The sequence below is a fragment of the Myotis myotis genome, unplaced genomic scaffold, assembly GCF_014108235.1.
Source record: "Myotis myotis isolate mMyoMyo1 unplaced genomic scaffold, mMyoMyo1.p scaffold_m19_p_2, whole genome shotgun sequence".
In the NCBI taxonomy this organism is placed as follows: domain Eukaryota; kingdom Metazoa; phylum Chordata; class Mammalia; order Chiroptera; family Vespertilionidae; genus Myotis; species Myotis myotis.
Window position 1 is genome coordinate 11874504 of NW_023416324.1, and position 16487 is coordinate 11890990.

Here is a 16487-nt window from a genome sequence, read left to right on the forward strand (position 1 = left end):
CCTCATCATGGCCCCAGGTGAGCTGGACCAACCTGATCCCCACCTTAGTCCTCTCAGCTCCCCAAGCAGGGAGTGGAAGGTCAAAGCCTGCCTAGTGGCCCCCCTTGCCCTGAAGGGACCACAGGCACCTCCCCTGGGAACAGTGAGGTCCCAGGGCTCGGCCTCTGCCCAGGCCCACTGACTCCTCACCTGGGGTGTTGCTGGGGCCTGAATGGGCGCCGTGGAGGACAGAGATGGTGATGGAGGCCTCCTTGGAGTCTGATCCATTCTCCACTCGGCACACGTATTCTCCAGAATCAGCTGAGGAAACCTGGGGGAGCCGAAGTCGGGAGCCGTGCACCTGGGCCAGGTGGGGACAGAGGTTATGTGAGGATGGGGAGGGGGCTGTGGTCACCACTGAGCCGCCCCATGCCGGAAGCTGGAGAGGGAGAAGAGTAAGGGCTGGCCCCTGTGCGTAAAGTGCCAGGGCTGTGTGGAGCCTCCATGTGCACAGGACCACCCCAGGACCCCTGCCTCAGGCTCAGGGAGCTCATACCTGGGTGTGGGGAGGCAGACTGCCCCCTCGCTTGTACCATGTGACCTGGGCTTGGGGTAGCCCTGTCACCACACAGTTGAGGTCTAATGTCTGCCCTTCGGTCACAGAAGATGATGAGGACTCAATCCTGACTGGCAGGGGGCTGGCACCTACAGGTGGAGGCAGAGGAGTGAGTAGGCCTCAGGAGAGCCCTGGCTGGTGCTCCCCACACCTCAAGCCCCCACAGGCCCTGCACCTGGAAGGACAACCACTTGGATCCGGGCCTGCGCGGTGCCAGCGGGGCTGGTGGCCACGCAGAGGTAGAAGCCGGCATCCGCGGTCGTGATGGCTGGGATGAGCAGGGTGGCGATGTCTGTGTGCTCGGACCGGGCCTGCCACACAGGAGAAGGGTCAGCTGCCTGAGTGGCTGTGGCAGCCTGGCAAGGGCTAGCCAGCGAGGGTAGGCAGAGGGGGGAAAGGTAGAGGCAAGCACAGAGCCAATATTAGAGTCCAGCTGGGCACCAAAGAGGCATGGAGCCAGGCCACCATCTTGGAAGTGATGAGAGCCTGAAGAGGCAGAGATGGGGTAGGAAGTACAGGTGGGAGGGGCAGAGGGCAAATGCTGGGACTCTCTTGAGCCTGTGGGCCTGGCCGGATGGATCTCCTCACCTGTGTGGGGAGGCTGCCCCCTTCCTTCCGCCAGGTGATGGTGGCACTGGGCACACCGGCAGCCCTGCAGTACAGCCTGACCGTGCGGCCTTCGTGCACTTGGGTCCTCTCTGGACTCACCTGGACCCTGGGCCCATTGCCTCCTGCAGACAGAGCCCTGTGAGAACACCTCTCTGGGCTGCCCATGTGCTCCCAGCCCACCCTCAGCCTGTCCCCTCACCATGCACGTGGAGCATGGCCCTGGCCACATGTTGCCCGGCGCTACTGCGGGCATAGCACAGGTACTGGGCTTGGTCCGAGGGCTCCACAGCTGGCAGGCGCAGGATACCGCCATGGACTTGTGCCTTCTGAGGCAGCTGGCCACCAGGACCTCCTGATGTGGAGAAGTGGGTCAGCACCTGCTGAACGGGCATTGCTGCCCCCCTCCCGGCAGCCTAGAATGCTGCCCCAGGCCTCCCACATCCAGGAGAGCCAGGCCCTGAATGTCATTCCTGCCACAGCCTCACCTGTCCACTCAAGGGTGGGCGTGGGGTGCCCCGTGGCGCTGCAGCGGAACTCGGCCAGCTGCCCGGGCTGCACTGTGAGCTGTGGCGGGTGGATAGACACCACGGGGGCAGATGGGGCGCCCGAGGCTGACGGGAGAAAGAACATGTGGTTGGGGGAAGTGTCTTCTGAGCTTCCAGGCTGCTCTCTTTGCTTCTACTCCAGCCCCTCAGGGCCATTTGTCCACAGGGCAGGCAGAGGGAGCTTTTGAAATGTCAATGGGGTCTGTTACTTGTGAATTTAAGGCCTATCTGTGGCTCCCTATTGCTCTTAGAATAAAATCCGAACTCCCTGCTGTGATCCGCCAAGTACTACACGCACTCACCTCTGCCTGCATCTTCAAGTTGATCATCCCCCGCCCCCTCCACAGCTCCAGCCACATTGGCCATGCTGTTCCTCATACATCCACACGCTTCTGCTCCGGGGCCTTTGCACGGGCTGCTTCCTCTGCCAAGAACACTCTCTGCCGGCTCTTTAAGTGGCTGAACACTTTCCCTTCCTTCAGGCCTCAGCTCAGATGCCACCTCCCCAGGGAGACCCCCCTCACCACCCATGAAGAGTAGCTCACCCTTCTCCCACAGCATCGCTCACTTTCCTATCACCATTTATTACTAACCCAGCGTGCGTCACCCTGTGTCATTATCCTGCATGTTCGTCTGTTCCATGTTTATCCCCGCCCTCCTAGAACATGGAGTGCAAGAGAGCAGAGCTCCTGTTTGACCTCCTTTGCTCTGTTTCTGCAGAGTCTAGGCCAGGACCTGGTATACCACGGATGCTCAGAAACTGGCAACTGAACACTGGGCATTGGGGAAGTCGGGGGTGGTGGGCCAGGCATGGGCATGAGCAGTATACCTTGCACATGCAGTGTGGCTGTGCCCTGGTCCATGGCGAACATGTTGGAGCCAGTGCATACGTAGGTGCCTGCGTCACTTGGCTGGGCATTGCGAATGGTCAGGATGCCATTGAAATCCATGGCTCGGTCTGGCAGTTTCCCATTGTGCAGGCGGGTCCACACCAGGGTGTAAGCCGGAGACTGCAGGTGGGGCAAGGGGATGGGGTGGGGTTAAGGGTGGCGCTCGGAGACCCCAGAAGATAGAGTCTCCCCGGTGACCGCTCCATGCCTTGCCCACCTTGCTCTTGGCTGTGCAGATGAAAGTGACATCGGCGCCGGGACGCACACTCTGGCTCCGCTGCTCCTCCACTGTCACCGTGATGGGCTTACTTGGAGCCTCTGCAGGGACGGGAGGCCCCCGTGAGTGGTGTGCGGCCAGGCCCCTGTCCTGTGGCCAGTTTCTCTCTCTCTCTCCATCATCTTGTCTGGGTGTCACTTGCTTCCCAGTCTAGCGTAGATTCCATTCCCTGGCACTTCCCACCCTCATCCATCCGAACCCCATTATCATCTTTTTTCTGCTGGCACTGAGCAGGCAGCAGGCTGTGACGGGAGAATGTCACACCATGAGCCCGCTTGGCTCCAGTTCACGACCACAGACCACAAATGAGCTCTGAACACTTCACACTTCACTCCAACTGGCCTTCTGGGTCTGGTTCAAGTTCCCATCCTCCCCAAATCATTTCCCACTTCCTCCCATCCTCTCCACCCTCCAGAACCCCCCTTCCTCTTCTGTAGCTAATGGCTTCAATTCACACTGGTTGAGAAAACAAATTGCTAGACAGGAATTTTCCTGTCTTTCCAAATCTACCCACCTCCCTACTTCCTGGTCCCTGAGGAGCGAGGCCCCCCCACCCCCCCACCCCCGCTTTCTGGGCGCTGGAGCCCCTCCCGGGACTTCCTCCCTCTGCTGTGCCCGCTCTGCCGTGTCACTCTCCTCTCCCTCTCCACTGGATCATCCTCTCCGTAGACAAATGTGTTCTAGCATTTCCCATCTCTGGAAAGGCCCCCTTGACTCCAAACTCGCCCCAGCTAACACCCCATTTCTTGGTCTCCCTGTAGAGCCAAGACTCGAAGGAACTGTCTATGCTCGTTGCCTTCCCATCCATTCTCTGCCTCACTCGAATCTAGTTCTACCCCTTTGCTCCACTGAAAACAGCTCTTGTCAAAGCATGCTCATCAGGGGTTATTTCTCTGCCACATCTCACTTCCTCTGGGCATATGGCGAGGCCGAGCGCCCCCTCCTGGAAGCCTTCTCCCCTCTGGGCTTCCAACACGCATCTCCCCACCTCCCCGCCTCCCCCTAGCTCACTGGCCTCACCTGCTCCAGTCTCTTGCTGTAAAAGAGACTCTCCAACTTGCCATGCTGAGGTTGGAGCTCCTTGTGGCTCTGTCCTCAAGCCACACTCTCCCTGGTAATTTCACCCTGTCCCATAGCTTTAAACACCACCCCTAGCCCTAGCCAGTTGGGCTCAGTGGATAGAGCACTGGTCTGAAGACTGAAGGGTCCCAGGTTTGATTCTGGTCAAGGGCATGTACCTCGTTTGCAGGCTTGACCCCCAGCCCCAATCGAGGTGCGTGCAGGAGGCAACCAACTGATGTGTCTCTCAAACATCCATGTTTCTCTCTCTGTGTTTCTCCCTCTCCCTTCCACTCTGTCTAAGAATCAATGGAAAAATATCTCGGGTAAAGATTTTAAAAAAAAAATATATATATATAGATATATAGATAGATATAGATATATAGATACATATAGGTATATATGTATCTATATATCTATATATCTATATCTATCTATATATCTATATATATATATATCTCACCCCTATGCCAACACCCCCCAAATTCATTTCTCTGGCTGGGGCCTCCTTCCTGAGTTACAGGCTCACATACCCAATGCCTGCCGGATATACCTACTTAGATGTTTCCCCAACATCTCAAACTTGGGGTTCCCCCTGGCTTGTTTGTAGCAGGTGCTGCCAGTGCCCTGCCCAGTCCCCTCACCTTGTTCCTTCAGTGCCGCCAGGTCTGACTGCTGCCAGCCCTGCACTTCTTCGCACAGGGTTTTCTCAGGTCACCAGAGACCACCGTGCCTGCCCAGGAGGGGGGCAGAATGCAGGGGAACTGGTGCTTCTACAACAGGCCCCAGCTGATGGCTGATAGGAGCTGGTATGTACAGACCCCAGCACCCTCGATCCTGGGGTGGGGTGACTCCTAGGTGCATGCTTTACCCTAGAGCAGTGGTTCTCAACCTTCCTAATGCCGCGACCCTTTAGTACAGTTCCTCATGTTGTGTTGATCCCCAATTTCATTGTTACAAATTGAACATAATTAAAGCATAGTGAGTAATCACAAAAACAATATGTAATTATATACGTGTTTTCCGATGGTCTTAGGCGACCCCTGTGAAAGGGTTGTTCGACCCCCAAAGGGGTCGCGACCCACAGGTTGAGACCCTAGCGCTTCCCAGAGTTCCCTTGGCTGCATTAAAAAACTGCTCACAGTGGTAACTTGCTCAATAACACACCTGTTGCTGGCTGCCTTCTCTTCCCTGTCTTTATCCATCTACTAAATAAATTACTAACATGCAAATCATTGTCTCAGACTCTGCTTTTGGGGGAGCCCAAATGAAGAACCCTCCTATTGAGCCTCTCTCATCGCAGTAAATGGCACCCCATTTGCCCGCTGCTGGAAACCAGATGGCTAGGCATCATCCCAGACGTTTCTCTCTCCCTCAGCGACCACAATCAAGTCCGGCCATCTTTGCTCTAAAGCCAGTTCTTAACTCCATCACCTCTCTCCATCTCCATGGCCAGTGGCCCTGTCCAGGCAATCACCATGCCCTCTGGGAGATGAATGTGTCAGCTGCCTGGGTCTGCAGCCTCAGCCCAGCCCAGGGCAGGCCGTCCTGGGGACGAGAGAAGGAGGAACTCACCAGTGACCAGCAGTTCTCCGCGACTGGTATTGGCATGATGATGATTACGACAGGTGCAAATGTAGACCCCAGAATCAGAGGGCTGGACGCTGGGGAAGTGGAGCTCGGAGCCTGGTGGGGAACAGATGGGAACTCGTCGATGCAGATGCACCCTCCTCCCATCACCCAGCCCTGTGGAAGGGCAGGTCCCCAGCAGGGCCGAGAAAAGCCAGTGCCTCTCCGCCCATTGGGTGGTTCATGGGGTTGGGGCCATGGGTACCTTGATGTCGCTGCTGGGTGCTACTGGGCAAGGGCCGCCCATCCTCACGAGACCAGTAGAAGTAGTGGGGTGGGCTCCCACTGACTTGGCACCTCAGGGAGTGGGGGCCACCTTGGGGTACTATGCTCCGAGTCGGTTGCACCTGGACCACCAGTGGGGCTTGGTCTGCTGGTAGGGGGAGGGGAGGACAGGAGAGGCCATTCAGGTAGGAGGCCGAGCATATGGCACTATCTCAGTATCTCTACTTTTCCAAAGACTGGTCTGCCCTACTCCTGGTCCTGTCCCCCAGACCTAGCACCTCTCAAACTCCCTAGGCTCCCTGACTTGCCCATCACCCCAACCAGGGGCCATGGTCCCACTTACTCTGTGGCAGGCATCGGCCCCCTCGCACATTGGGGTTCCCCACGTAACCTGGGGCGCACCTGTAGGGGAGGAACAACGACCAATTCTGTCAGCTTCCAGGGCACCCAGTGCCTCATGGTGGATTTGGGGAGCTGGCTGCCCAGTGTGGGCTGGGAAGGTTCAGTGCTCTGGAAGGATTTCAGACACCAAAGAGGCCAGTGAACTGAGAAAGGGGAGGGCAAGGGGATATCAGCAAGTTAGGTGTGAGGGTGGTAAAGCATTTATTGTCCAGGAAGACTTTCATTCAATTAACGTTTATTAAGCAACTATTATGCTAGGTTATGGAAATACAACAGTGAACACAAAGTTCCCGCTCTTACGGAACTTACTTATTGGGAAACCAACATGAAAACTACATAATGGTGCAGCCACTGTGGAAAACAGTATGGCGTTTCCTCAAAAAATTAAAAATGGAACTGCCATTTGACCCAGTAATACCACTTCTAGGAATATATCCCAAGAAACCAGAAACACCAATCAGAAAGGATATATGCACCCCTATGTTCATAGCAGCACAATTTACAATAGCTAAGATTTGGAAACAGCCTAAATGCCCATCAGCAGATGAGTGGATTAGAAAACTGTGGTACATCTATACAATGGAATACTACGCTGCTTTAAAAAAGGAATTCTTACCATTTGCAAAAGCATGGGTGGAACTGGAGAGCATTAAGCTAAGTGAAATAAGCCAGGAAGTGAGAGAAAAATACCACATGATCTCACTCATTTGTGGAATATAAAGAACATTATAAACTGATGAACAAAAATAGATACAGAGGCAAAGAAGCATCGAACAGACTGTCAAACTACAGCGGGAAGGCAGGGGAGGGTGAGGGGGGTGCGTAAGAGACCAACCGAAGGACTTGTATGCATGCATATAAGCATAACCAACAGATGCAAGACACTGGGGAGGAGCGGTGAGGGCATGTGCCGGAGGGTAGGGGAGGCCAGTGGGAGGTCAACGGGGAAAAAAAAAGGAGACATATATACTACTATTTGTAATACTTTAAACAATAAAAGTAAATAAATGGAAGGAAGGAAGGAAGGAAGGAAGGAAGGAAGGAAGGAAGGAAGGAAGGAAGGAAGGAAGGAAGGAAGAAAACTATATAAAATGAGAGTGAGGAACATGTATTGGGGGCTGTGAGTGCACAGACCCAGCCCTGAGAATGAGGAGGCTTCCCAGAGAATGGGGCTTCTGAGCTGTTATGTTCCCTGGGAGCTGTTATATTCTCTTCAGGCTACTTATCAACGTTTGTAATTATATATTTGTATGATCACTTTTTTGCTGTTTTCTCACCCATTACAGGTGGTAGACTACACAGGACTGGGATGGAATCTGTTTTGTTCAGCACTGCATCTCCAACACCTTCACACACTACACATCACATAGTAGGTGCTCAATGAAAATGTGCTGAATGAATGAATGAATGAATGAATGAAGCTGAGCCTTGAAGGCTAAACAGGAGTTAGCCAGAAAGGGGAAGTTTGAGGGTGAAGAATGTTCCATGTAAAGGAAATAGCTCGTGCAAAGGCCTGAACATCAAGTAGTCACCAAGTTCAGCCCAACCAGAGCAGAGTTAGGTGTTGGGAGTGGATGAGACTGAAGAGTGACAAGGCTACCCAAGGGCAACAGGGAATCAAGGGCAGGGACATGATCCTGGTGGAGAACTTTCTTAGCAGCACCCTATCTAGGGCTCTCACCTAGGAATTTACCATAGACCCGCTCCCTTCACCCTTCCTGTTTGCAAACTTACTGCTCACAGTACTGGCCAGTGTAGCCAGGCTCACAGGCTGTGCAGCGGTACCCACCAGCTCCCTGGCTCTCACAGGTACGGGAGAACCTGGGAGAGAGGAGGCAAAGGTCAGGCCACGGGATGCCCACATCCCACCCTGCTCCCTTCACTCTGGCCTAAAAGCCAGTGCAGTGCCCTCTACCCCCAGTGGGAGCTCCTCCTTGGGCCTTGAGCAAGGGCACCCACATGTTCTCCGGGTTGGTCAGTGGGCAGGCACAGGGCTGGCAGTCCTCCGGTGTTCCGGCCGTGGCATCTCCATAGTAGCCAGGCGCACACAGCTCGCAGAACTCCCCAGCGGCGTTGTGCTGGCATTGCTGTGAGGTACAAAGACGTCAGCCACTCGCCCTTCGGCAGAATTTACCAAAAGCCTTACAATTTTGGAATCCTTTGATCTGGAAATACCATGTTTGTGAATTTATCTTAAAGACTGTTTAGCTCAGTGGTGTTTATAGAAGCAAAATGCTGGAAATAAACCTAAAAATCCATGAAGAGAGAACTAAAAACAACACCCACCCAAATATCTAACAAAGGATGATGTTGATTACATTTCTTACATTTTCTCCCTACACACCTGTAATATCACAGGAAAAGTAGAGGGGTACACCTGGGTGTGTGGGGAAAGAGTTTTAAAAATAGATGCTTTATTATAAATACATGTGGGTTAATAGTCTCCGAAGAGATTCATGTTTGTTTGATTAATGTACCATGTTCTTTGCTCTGCCAACCACCCAACCCTGACCCTTTACTGCAGGGAGGCTAACACACCCCACTCTGAAAACTTCAGGTATAAAAAAGTACTTAATGATACGGAAAGATGTTCATGACCTTTTAAGTGAAAAAAGGTCACTGAACACATCCTGTGTTCATTTGGAAAACACTCTCTCTAAGAATCAATGGAAAAATATCCTCAGGTGAGGATTAACCAAAAAATCTATAATAATAAAAGTGTAATATGCTAATTAGACCGGACGGCCGAACAGCAGAACGACCATATGGATGACCTTCCGGACAAAGCTGGGGCTGCAAGGCAGACTCCACAGCTGCAAGGGCTGAGGCAGCCGTGGTGGCTGCGAGGGCCAAGCTCCTTGCACGAATTTCGGGCCTCTAGTAAATAAATAAAGATGGATGCTATTCCATAGTTCTGACTACCCCACCATGCCTGCTGCTGCTTGGTGATCAGACCTGCTGGCCTAGGTGCTTTGTCCCACAGGCCATGCCCCATGACCTTTGCCCCTGGACCTAGGCCAATCTTACCAAGCCCACCCCCTCGCTATCCCACAGTGAGCCCTGGTACCCCACCCCAGGCCCAGCCAAGCTGACCCCTGCCCTGGCCCTGCTTGCATCTTACCGAGCAGGCCCCAGTCTCTGGGTGGCACAGGTCCGAGTGGCCATTGCATTCACACAGCTCACAATGGCCGAGGTAGAGTCCACTCCCAGTGCGTGTGTAGCCCGGGGCGCAGTCCTGGGCAGGGAGAGAGGAAGGTTGGTCTCCATCTCCAGTGCAGGCTCATCCAAAGCCAGGAGACCCAGAACCCGACACCCTTCCCAAGACTCTCACTGGCTCTGGGAGGGAAAATCCCAGGCCCAGCCCTCCACCCCCCCGCCCTCTCTCAGCCACCCTCTTCCACACTTTACACACCAAAGCCGGATGTTGTCCGAGCCCATCCTGGCATCGCCCGCCACTTAAATTTACTGAAATTGTAGTTAATCCTGAATGGAGAACCCATATGCACCCCTAGGACTCTGTTCCTGAAAATTCTCCTGGCAGGGTCTTTACTGAAAAAACGTAACCCTCGATGGAAAAAGCGGGTTCAGGAGAGGAGGTGGAATGAGCCCTTGAAGAGCTGCACAGCCATTTGCACATTCACTAAATAAAGTGACGGAGGCTGCACACATACAACCAAGGATGTTTTTACTCATTCTCGGTGAGTAGTCATGGGTTCTGAAAACAACGAACTGCTGTTCAACACCCCTTCTTTGAAATCTCTCCAGGCCCTCCCTCTCTCCCCGACCATTTCAAAGGCATGTTTATAAATCTGTTTTTGCTTCACTGCAGAAAATGTGCACCAAGGATTCTGCTTTCCCCAGGGGTTCGCCTTCAAAATGTGTTAAATCTTATCATTCCAAGGGACCTGAAGTTCATGTACTTGGGTTTGAAAGCTCTTGTGGCCACAGTCAAGGTGCACAGATGTAAAACTGCAGAAATGTGGACTTCCCATGGTGGGGTTCCCGAGTGGGTGGGGGGCTGTTCCCATGGTGGACCACTCCACTGCCCTTCCTCCCAATAGGACTCCCCGTCTTTCCCTCTGCCCCATCCATCTCACTCACCATTGGCAGAGGGATTTTCCCGGGGCCCAGCTCCCATGGGTAGCCTTGTCCCAGGCCTAAGGAAGTTCCCACACCCAGCCCGGCTTTCCAGGGGCGACCCTTCTGCATCGCAAGCTATGTCCCCACACATTCCTCTGAGCTTCTGCCTTCCTGCCTAGAACCCTATCCCCTCCCCACGGTTCCTCCTCTCTCTGGGACTCTTCCTTGCTCTGCTTTGGGCTAGAGTCTCTGCATGGGCTGCCTGTCTCTGGTGGGCACCCTGAGAGCACGCGCTGGGTCTTAACCTCCGGAGAGGGTAGCTGTGTGCCCTCATAAGCCATTCGCCCTTCAGTGCCTCTATTTTTTAAAAACCTGTTAAAAGGGGATAATTACACATTTCCAGGGCTGTTGGGAAGAAAAAATGAGATATTGCAGAGCACATTAAAGTTACGACTCGTCAAATGCCAGTGGACCAGCTTGCTGACCCAGCTGCGCCAGAGTAGCGGAGTCTGAGCTGGCCACGCTCACCTGGCAGGACAAGCCCACATAGCCTGGGGGGCAGCGGCATTCCTCCACCTCCAGAGCCGGGGGTCCCCTCGAGGGTCCCGGCTGGGCCACCTCCAGGCTGACCCCGCTGATGCTGGCCGCCCGGGGCACCGAGGAGAACGTGGCCCGGACCAGAAGCTCGTCCAGGTCAGCCAGCGCCATCAGGAGGTGCTCGCGTGTGGCTGGCTGCCCGTCAGGCCGGCGCCAGAATTCCTGGGTGGGGGGACGATAGCACGTGTGGGTGAAGGGGGTTAGGCTCTGTGTGCTGCTTCTGCAGCAACCCGCCCCCCAACTCCTGCCTTCCAGGCACTGGAGGAGGACCCTGAGGTAAGGATGGGGGAGTGAGCAGCAGGGTGGCTGGCTTCAAAGCCAGGCTCCAAAGCAAGGGTGGGGGTGTGGGGGAGTCGGACACTGGGTGGCCGGTGCCCCTTACCTCTCGGAAAACAATCTCATAGCTCTTCCTCTCGGAGCCCTGCAGTGCTGGCTGGGAGGCCACCAGCATGATGTTGTTGCCCTGTGAGACACCAGTGGGATTTGGAGGGGAATGAGGGGCTCTTGGGAACAGTGGAGTCTTCCACCAGTTCCAGACTCTCTGTACCACCAGCCTCCCACACGCCAATCTCCCAGGCTCATGTGCCCAAAGGAATCTGGCACATGCCCGCTGCCCCCTTCTCCCGGCAGCTGGGCCTCTGCCTGGGTAGTGTGCAGCCAGATGTTGAGGTGGGAGCATGGGCTTACCCCCTCCCCCCAGCCCGTGCCAGGCCAGCTGAGTGCTGGACTGAAAGAACAGAAGAAGCAATGAGGGTGCTCCCTGGCCTCCCCTCAGCCCACCCGGCATGGAATCGGGGGCTCACCATGATCTGGATGTCAGGGTCAGAGAGTGAGCTGCCCTGCGCCCCGGCTGTGTAGGACAGGGTGTACCGCAGCTTCCCGCCATAGGCCGCCACCTGCAAGAGGCAAGCCCTGCTGTCACAGCCTGATTGCCCTCCCCAGGTGAGGGGGCAAAACCTCTCAAGGCGCTTTTGTACCTGTGCTGTCTCACCCCACCACCCAAACAGAGGCCGGTCACTAGGCCTGGCCTGTGCCTGCCTAGGAGACAGGCCATCACTCAGTTCCTTCACAGCCTGAGCCGGTGGCAATGACCCTGAGCAGCCTCTTTTCTGCTTCTGGGGCTCCCCATTTCCAAGTGCCCGATAATCACACCAAACATGCTCCAAGTCCCTGTCCATCAGAAGGAACTACCCACAAAGCAGACAGGAGTAAGGACAGTGACCACCCAGGGGAGGCTGCAAAAGGTTCCAAGTTCTTAGCCAGGGGGATGGGGCTGAGGGTGGCTCCTCAGAGGTCTCGTCTCCTGGGCAGGTGGGTTTTGTTTGCTCAGAATCCATTTCCCCGCTTTTGGCAAACTGCAGCCTTGGTTTCCTTTAAAAGAAACTATGTCCTATATGCAGGCCATGTAGCTTGAAGAGAGACATGAGCCAGGCCCAGCCAATCTGCACATTCCATCACTCCCCCTCTCCACTCCATCAGATGTGGACACGTGAACCTGCACATCTGCTCTTTCTACTGGAACAGAGAAACGTCCTTTACCAGCCATTCTGGAAGCCAGAGGAGGACACCAACTGAGATAAAGTCCTAATGAACCCCTGGATCCAGCCATGCCTGATACCAGACACCCTTGGACTCTGGAGTTACCTGAGCCAATAAATTCCTTTCTTTGTTGCCGACAAGACAGGTGGACTTAGATTTTCTTTTCTTTTTTAAATTAAATCTTTATTGTTCAGATTATTACAAGGAACTTAGGTTTTCTATGGCTCACAATGAAACAGCCCTTAGGTCTGACACCGAAGGCTTTCATGTGGGCAGCCAGAGCCTCAGCTCCGCCCCACAGGACTTCCCTTTCTGTCCTTTGCCACCAGGACAGATGTTCAAACCAATACCACAGCGCATCAAGCCTAGCCCATTTGTTCATTTGTTTGTTCATTCAGTTGTGAGCATTTATTAAATGTCTATGGACGACATGCCAGTCCTGGGCTGCACGGGCCCCGAGATGTTCTCCACAAGCTCAGGGTAAGGTAAGAAGTTTAGGGCCATCACCAGATAACCATGAAACAACTAGTTTTCTGTTTGCTTTGGATGCCTCAGGTCACGTAAAATACTGCACTCAGCACAGCGCCTGCGACACCCATCCCTGTCACGTCCAGCTCCACCCGTGGCTTCAGCAGAGCTTCCCCATCCTCATTCTCCTGGGCCAGACTTTCTTGTCTGCTGCTGTGTGTGTTATTTTATTACAAATTATGTGTATTCTTTAGAACAGCGGTCGCCAGCCGGTGGTCCGTGGACCACTGGTGGTCTGTGAGGTCCGAAAGGTTGGTGACCGCTGCGTTAGAAGACTCTAAGTCATTTCGGAATAAGATGGAGGTAATGCCAAGATAACACTAATGTTAATAACACTGCTGCTGGTGCTGATAACAGGCAGGATAATCAGACTGACAGTGCGCGCTGTGAGGCCAGGGTCTTCACTCATCTACAGTAGAGCGCACAGTGAGTGCTTAATCCATGCTTCTTGAATGAACGAATGTAGTGCCAAGAGCTAGTTCAGTGACGCAGGGTAAACGGAGCCTAAAGGAGGGGTGTTCTACTTCCTGAGGCTCCCTCTAAGGCAGTGGTTCTCAACCTTCCTAATGCCGCGACCCTTTAATACAGTTCCTCATGTTGTGGTGACCCCCAACCATAAAATTATTTTCGTTGCTACTTCATAACTGTAATTTTGCTACTGTTATGAATCGTCATGTAAATATCTGATATGCAGGATGTATTTTCACCGTTACAAATTGAGCATAATTAAAGCATAGTGATTAACCACAAAACCAATATGTCATTATATATGTGTTTTCCGATGGTCTTAGGCGACCCCTGTGAAAGGGTCGTTCGACCCCCAAAGGGGTCGTGACCCACAGGTTGAGGACCACTGTGCAAGACAGCCCCTCTGCCAGGGGCCTGTGGCCACTGAAGAGCAAGTGCTGAGCTGGGTGTAGTCTCAGCTACTCTGACCTAAACGTGGAACCCCAGACGAGTCCCTTTCCCTCTCTGGGCCTTGGTCTACCCATTTGATCATGAAGGGCTTTGAGAAAGGGCCTTCTGACATTTCAGGATTCGATGACACCCTGAACCCTCCCAACTCCTTGTTACCTTGTTCCCCAGGAAGGCTCGGGGCAGCTGCCAATAATAGAGGCTTTCCGGAAGTAGAGAGAAGCTTTCGTAGGAGAGAGAGAACTAGGACAGAAGGACAGGCAGTGAGAGCTGAGGGAGCAGGTGCGGGGCAAGAGGGCCGAGGGACAGAGCCCCGCACCCCGCCGCCCAGGTTCCAGCCCTGCTTTTGGAAAACCTGCTTCCCCTGTCTGGACCGAATACCCCAACTGCTCTCGCTGGGCGTGGTTTGGGTCTGTGTCTCCTGTGGACCCCAAGGTGACAGACACAGCACACCAGAAAACATTTTTAAATTTAATGGCAGTTTTAAAGTGTACTTAAAAAAGTATAGTTAGCATAACTGAGTTGTTCCATGATTAATTTAAAGGAAAATCTGAACTAAATACTAGTCCAGGCAGTGTGTGGAAACGCCAGAAATTGTAAAGTTGGTTCAGAACCAATGTCTAGAAAACATGGTGTGTGTGGGTCTTTGGTGGGTGCCTTGGCACATACCTGCGAGCCTATGGAAGACAGAGGAGCAGAGGAGGCGGAGGAGGAGGAGGAGGAAGAGGAGGAAGAGGAGAAGGAGGATGGAACTGCTCGCAGAGCAGCTGCAGGCTGGGGACGGGGCAGGAGCCCGGGGGCAGGGGGGTGAGGTTGGGCAGCAAAGCTGGAAAGGAGCTGCCAGATCTCAGCGTCCATCCTCCTCTGGGCCTCATCCACCTGAGGGACCAGGAGAGGGAGGACAGAGGAAGGAGCAGAGAGGGATAGAAAGGATGTCATGAGGCTTTGCCCTCCCGCAGGCCGCGCCAGGCCCAGCCAGCCGCCTGCTTCTGTTCTATCTGTTCACAACTGCTGATGCCTGACACTCTGGCCCTTGTACCCGCCACCCTCTTGCTCCTCATGAGCCTAATGGGGCTAGCCCAGGACGGGCTCAGGTGACTATGGGCTGTGGCTATGGAGAGAAGTACATATAGAGGGTACCTGGCAAGAGAGGGGCAGACCTAGAGGCATCTGTGGGAAGGAGGAGCTCCTTGGGCCTCACTCTCCATGCGTACCCACGGTGCCAGGCCAAGCCATTCATGGCTCTGGAATGTGTCCCAAGGACAACACTGGGGTGGGCTGGGCAACAGGCTGGGGCCTGGGCTGGCATGGGGAAAATGGCCCAGGAAGACCAGGGCCTCGGCTCAAGGCTCCTGCTTGGACTAGGCTCTCTGGGGCCCCTGACACAGCCTGTTCAGGCCAGGCCCTGGTTACCTGTGAGAGCTGCTGCGCCCGGCCCTTGCCCTCTGGGGGTCCTGGGATCCTCCCAGTAGTCACAGCTACCCGCAACTGCTCCTCTGAGAGGGACGTGCGGTTCTGATGGGTAGAGGGCGTAGGCCAGCTCAGATCTCCCGGGACCTAGAGCTGGAGGCCTGGGGAGTGTCCTCTCCCGGTGGATATCATGGCCAGAAAGGCTCACACTGACTGGGGAGAAAGACGCATGCTCCCCTCTCCAGGCTGGCACACAGGGGTTAACTCCAGGCTGCTAGAGGGGGGTACGCACACAGAGGGTTAATGGAGGCTGCTGGGGAGGCAGTGCTGGGATAACCTGGGTGCCAGGTATAGTCATGTGGTTTTTAGCACTGAGTTAGTTTCCCTGCCACTAGGCCACCACTCTGGTCACCAGATGGTTGGCACCAGAACTGGACCACACAGCAGATAAGGCACACCCACCTCCTGACTCTAACTCCTAGCATCGCAGGGGCTTGGGCACAACAGTGCCACGACCGGGGAGCCAACGGGCACTACCTGGGTTCATGCAGACCCACAATGCCTTGGGCACTGGGCATCTCCCCATGCAGGGCTGAGGGCATCCCAAAACACACCATGCCCATGTCACATCAACTTCACACCACTCAGATCACATCACGGGCCTACCTGGTGAGCCCGGCGCAACCGCGCAAAATATGCCTCCCTCTGCGGGGCACAGGGAACACCAGGAGAGGAGTCAGAGAGAGAGAGAGGCCTAGGAACTGCAGGCCAGGCCAGGGGAGGAGGAACCCGAGAAGGAAGAAGAGACTAGAAGGCAGACAGCCCTGGGAGGAGGCTGGGATGCTTGGGTCTGTCCAAGGAACAAGGTCAGGACAGCTCGAGACTCCACCTCCTCAGCATCCCTGACCTTCCTGGGGCCCTGGGTGAGAGGACAGGTCTGCCTGAACACCAGCCTCAGCCAGCAGGGGGCTCCCGGACCAGGACCCCCTTTCTCTGGGTGCCACCCAATGACCATGACGATTCAAGGAATGCATTTGGGCAAGCTGCCCTGGATCCTCCCCTAAGACCCTGCACCCCACAGGACCACCATCACCACCCACTACCAGGGGTGGGCAAACTTTTTGACTCGAGGGCCACAATGGGTTCTTAAACTGGACCGGAGGGCCGGAACAAAAGCATGGATGGAG

The 16487-nt window shown here is 54.6% G+C and overlaps 1 protein-coding gene across 12 annotated transcripts in view; it reads right to left on the minus strand.

Moving 5' to 3' along the window:
- Positions 1 to 16487, minus strand: part of HSPG2 (heparan sulfate proteoglycan 2) — a 100269-nt gene that overhangs the window by 26885 nt on the left and 56897 nt on the right. For 5 of the 12 annotated variants that reach the window (XM_036348417.1, XM_036348416.1, XM_036348418.1 and 2 more), the window contains 21 exons: positions 15967 to 16005; positions 15304 to 15405; positions 14560 to 14769; positions 14050 to 14133; positions 11712 to 11804; positions 11291 to 11371; positions 10840 to 11070; positions 9353 to 9466; positions 8191 to 8318; positions 7966 to 8052; positions 6173 to 6231; positions 5810 to 5977; positions 5551 to 5661; positions 2857 to 2957; positions 2579 to 2759; positions 1690 to 1815; positions 1404 to 1556; positions 1184 to 1326; positions 771 to 906; positions 536 to 684; positions 190 to 340 (listed from right to left, as the gene is read on the minus strand). In XM_036348417.1, coding sequence (XP_036204310.1) covers positions 190 to 340; positions 536 to 684; positions 771 to 906; positions 1184 to 1326; positions 1404 to 1556; positions 1690 to 1815; positions 2579 to 2759; positions 2857 to 2957; positions 5551 to 5661; positions 5810 to 5977; positions 6173 to 6231; positions 7966 to 8052; positions 8191 to 8318; positions 9353 to 9466; positions 10840 to 11070; positions 11291 to 11371; positions 11712 to 11804; positions 14050 to 14133; positions 14560 to 14769; positions 15304 to 15405; positions 15967 to 16005 — 2647 coding nt within the window. The remainder of the gene's footprint in view (positions 1 to 189; positions 341 to 535; positions 685 to 770; positions 907 to 1183; positions 1327 to 1403; positions 1557 to 1689; positions 1816 to 2578; positions 2760 to 2856; positions 2958 to 5550; positions 5662 to 5809; positions 5978 to 6172; positions 6232 to 7965; positions 8053 to 8190; positions 8319 to 9352; positions 9467 to 10839; positions 11071 to 11290; positions 11372 to 11711; positions 11805 to 14049; positions 14134 to 14559; positions 14770 to 15303; positions 15406 to 15966; positions 16006 to 16487) is intronic. The other 7 variants (XM_036348423.1, XM_036348422.1, XM_036348421.1 and 4 more) reach the window with 3 other exon arrangements.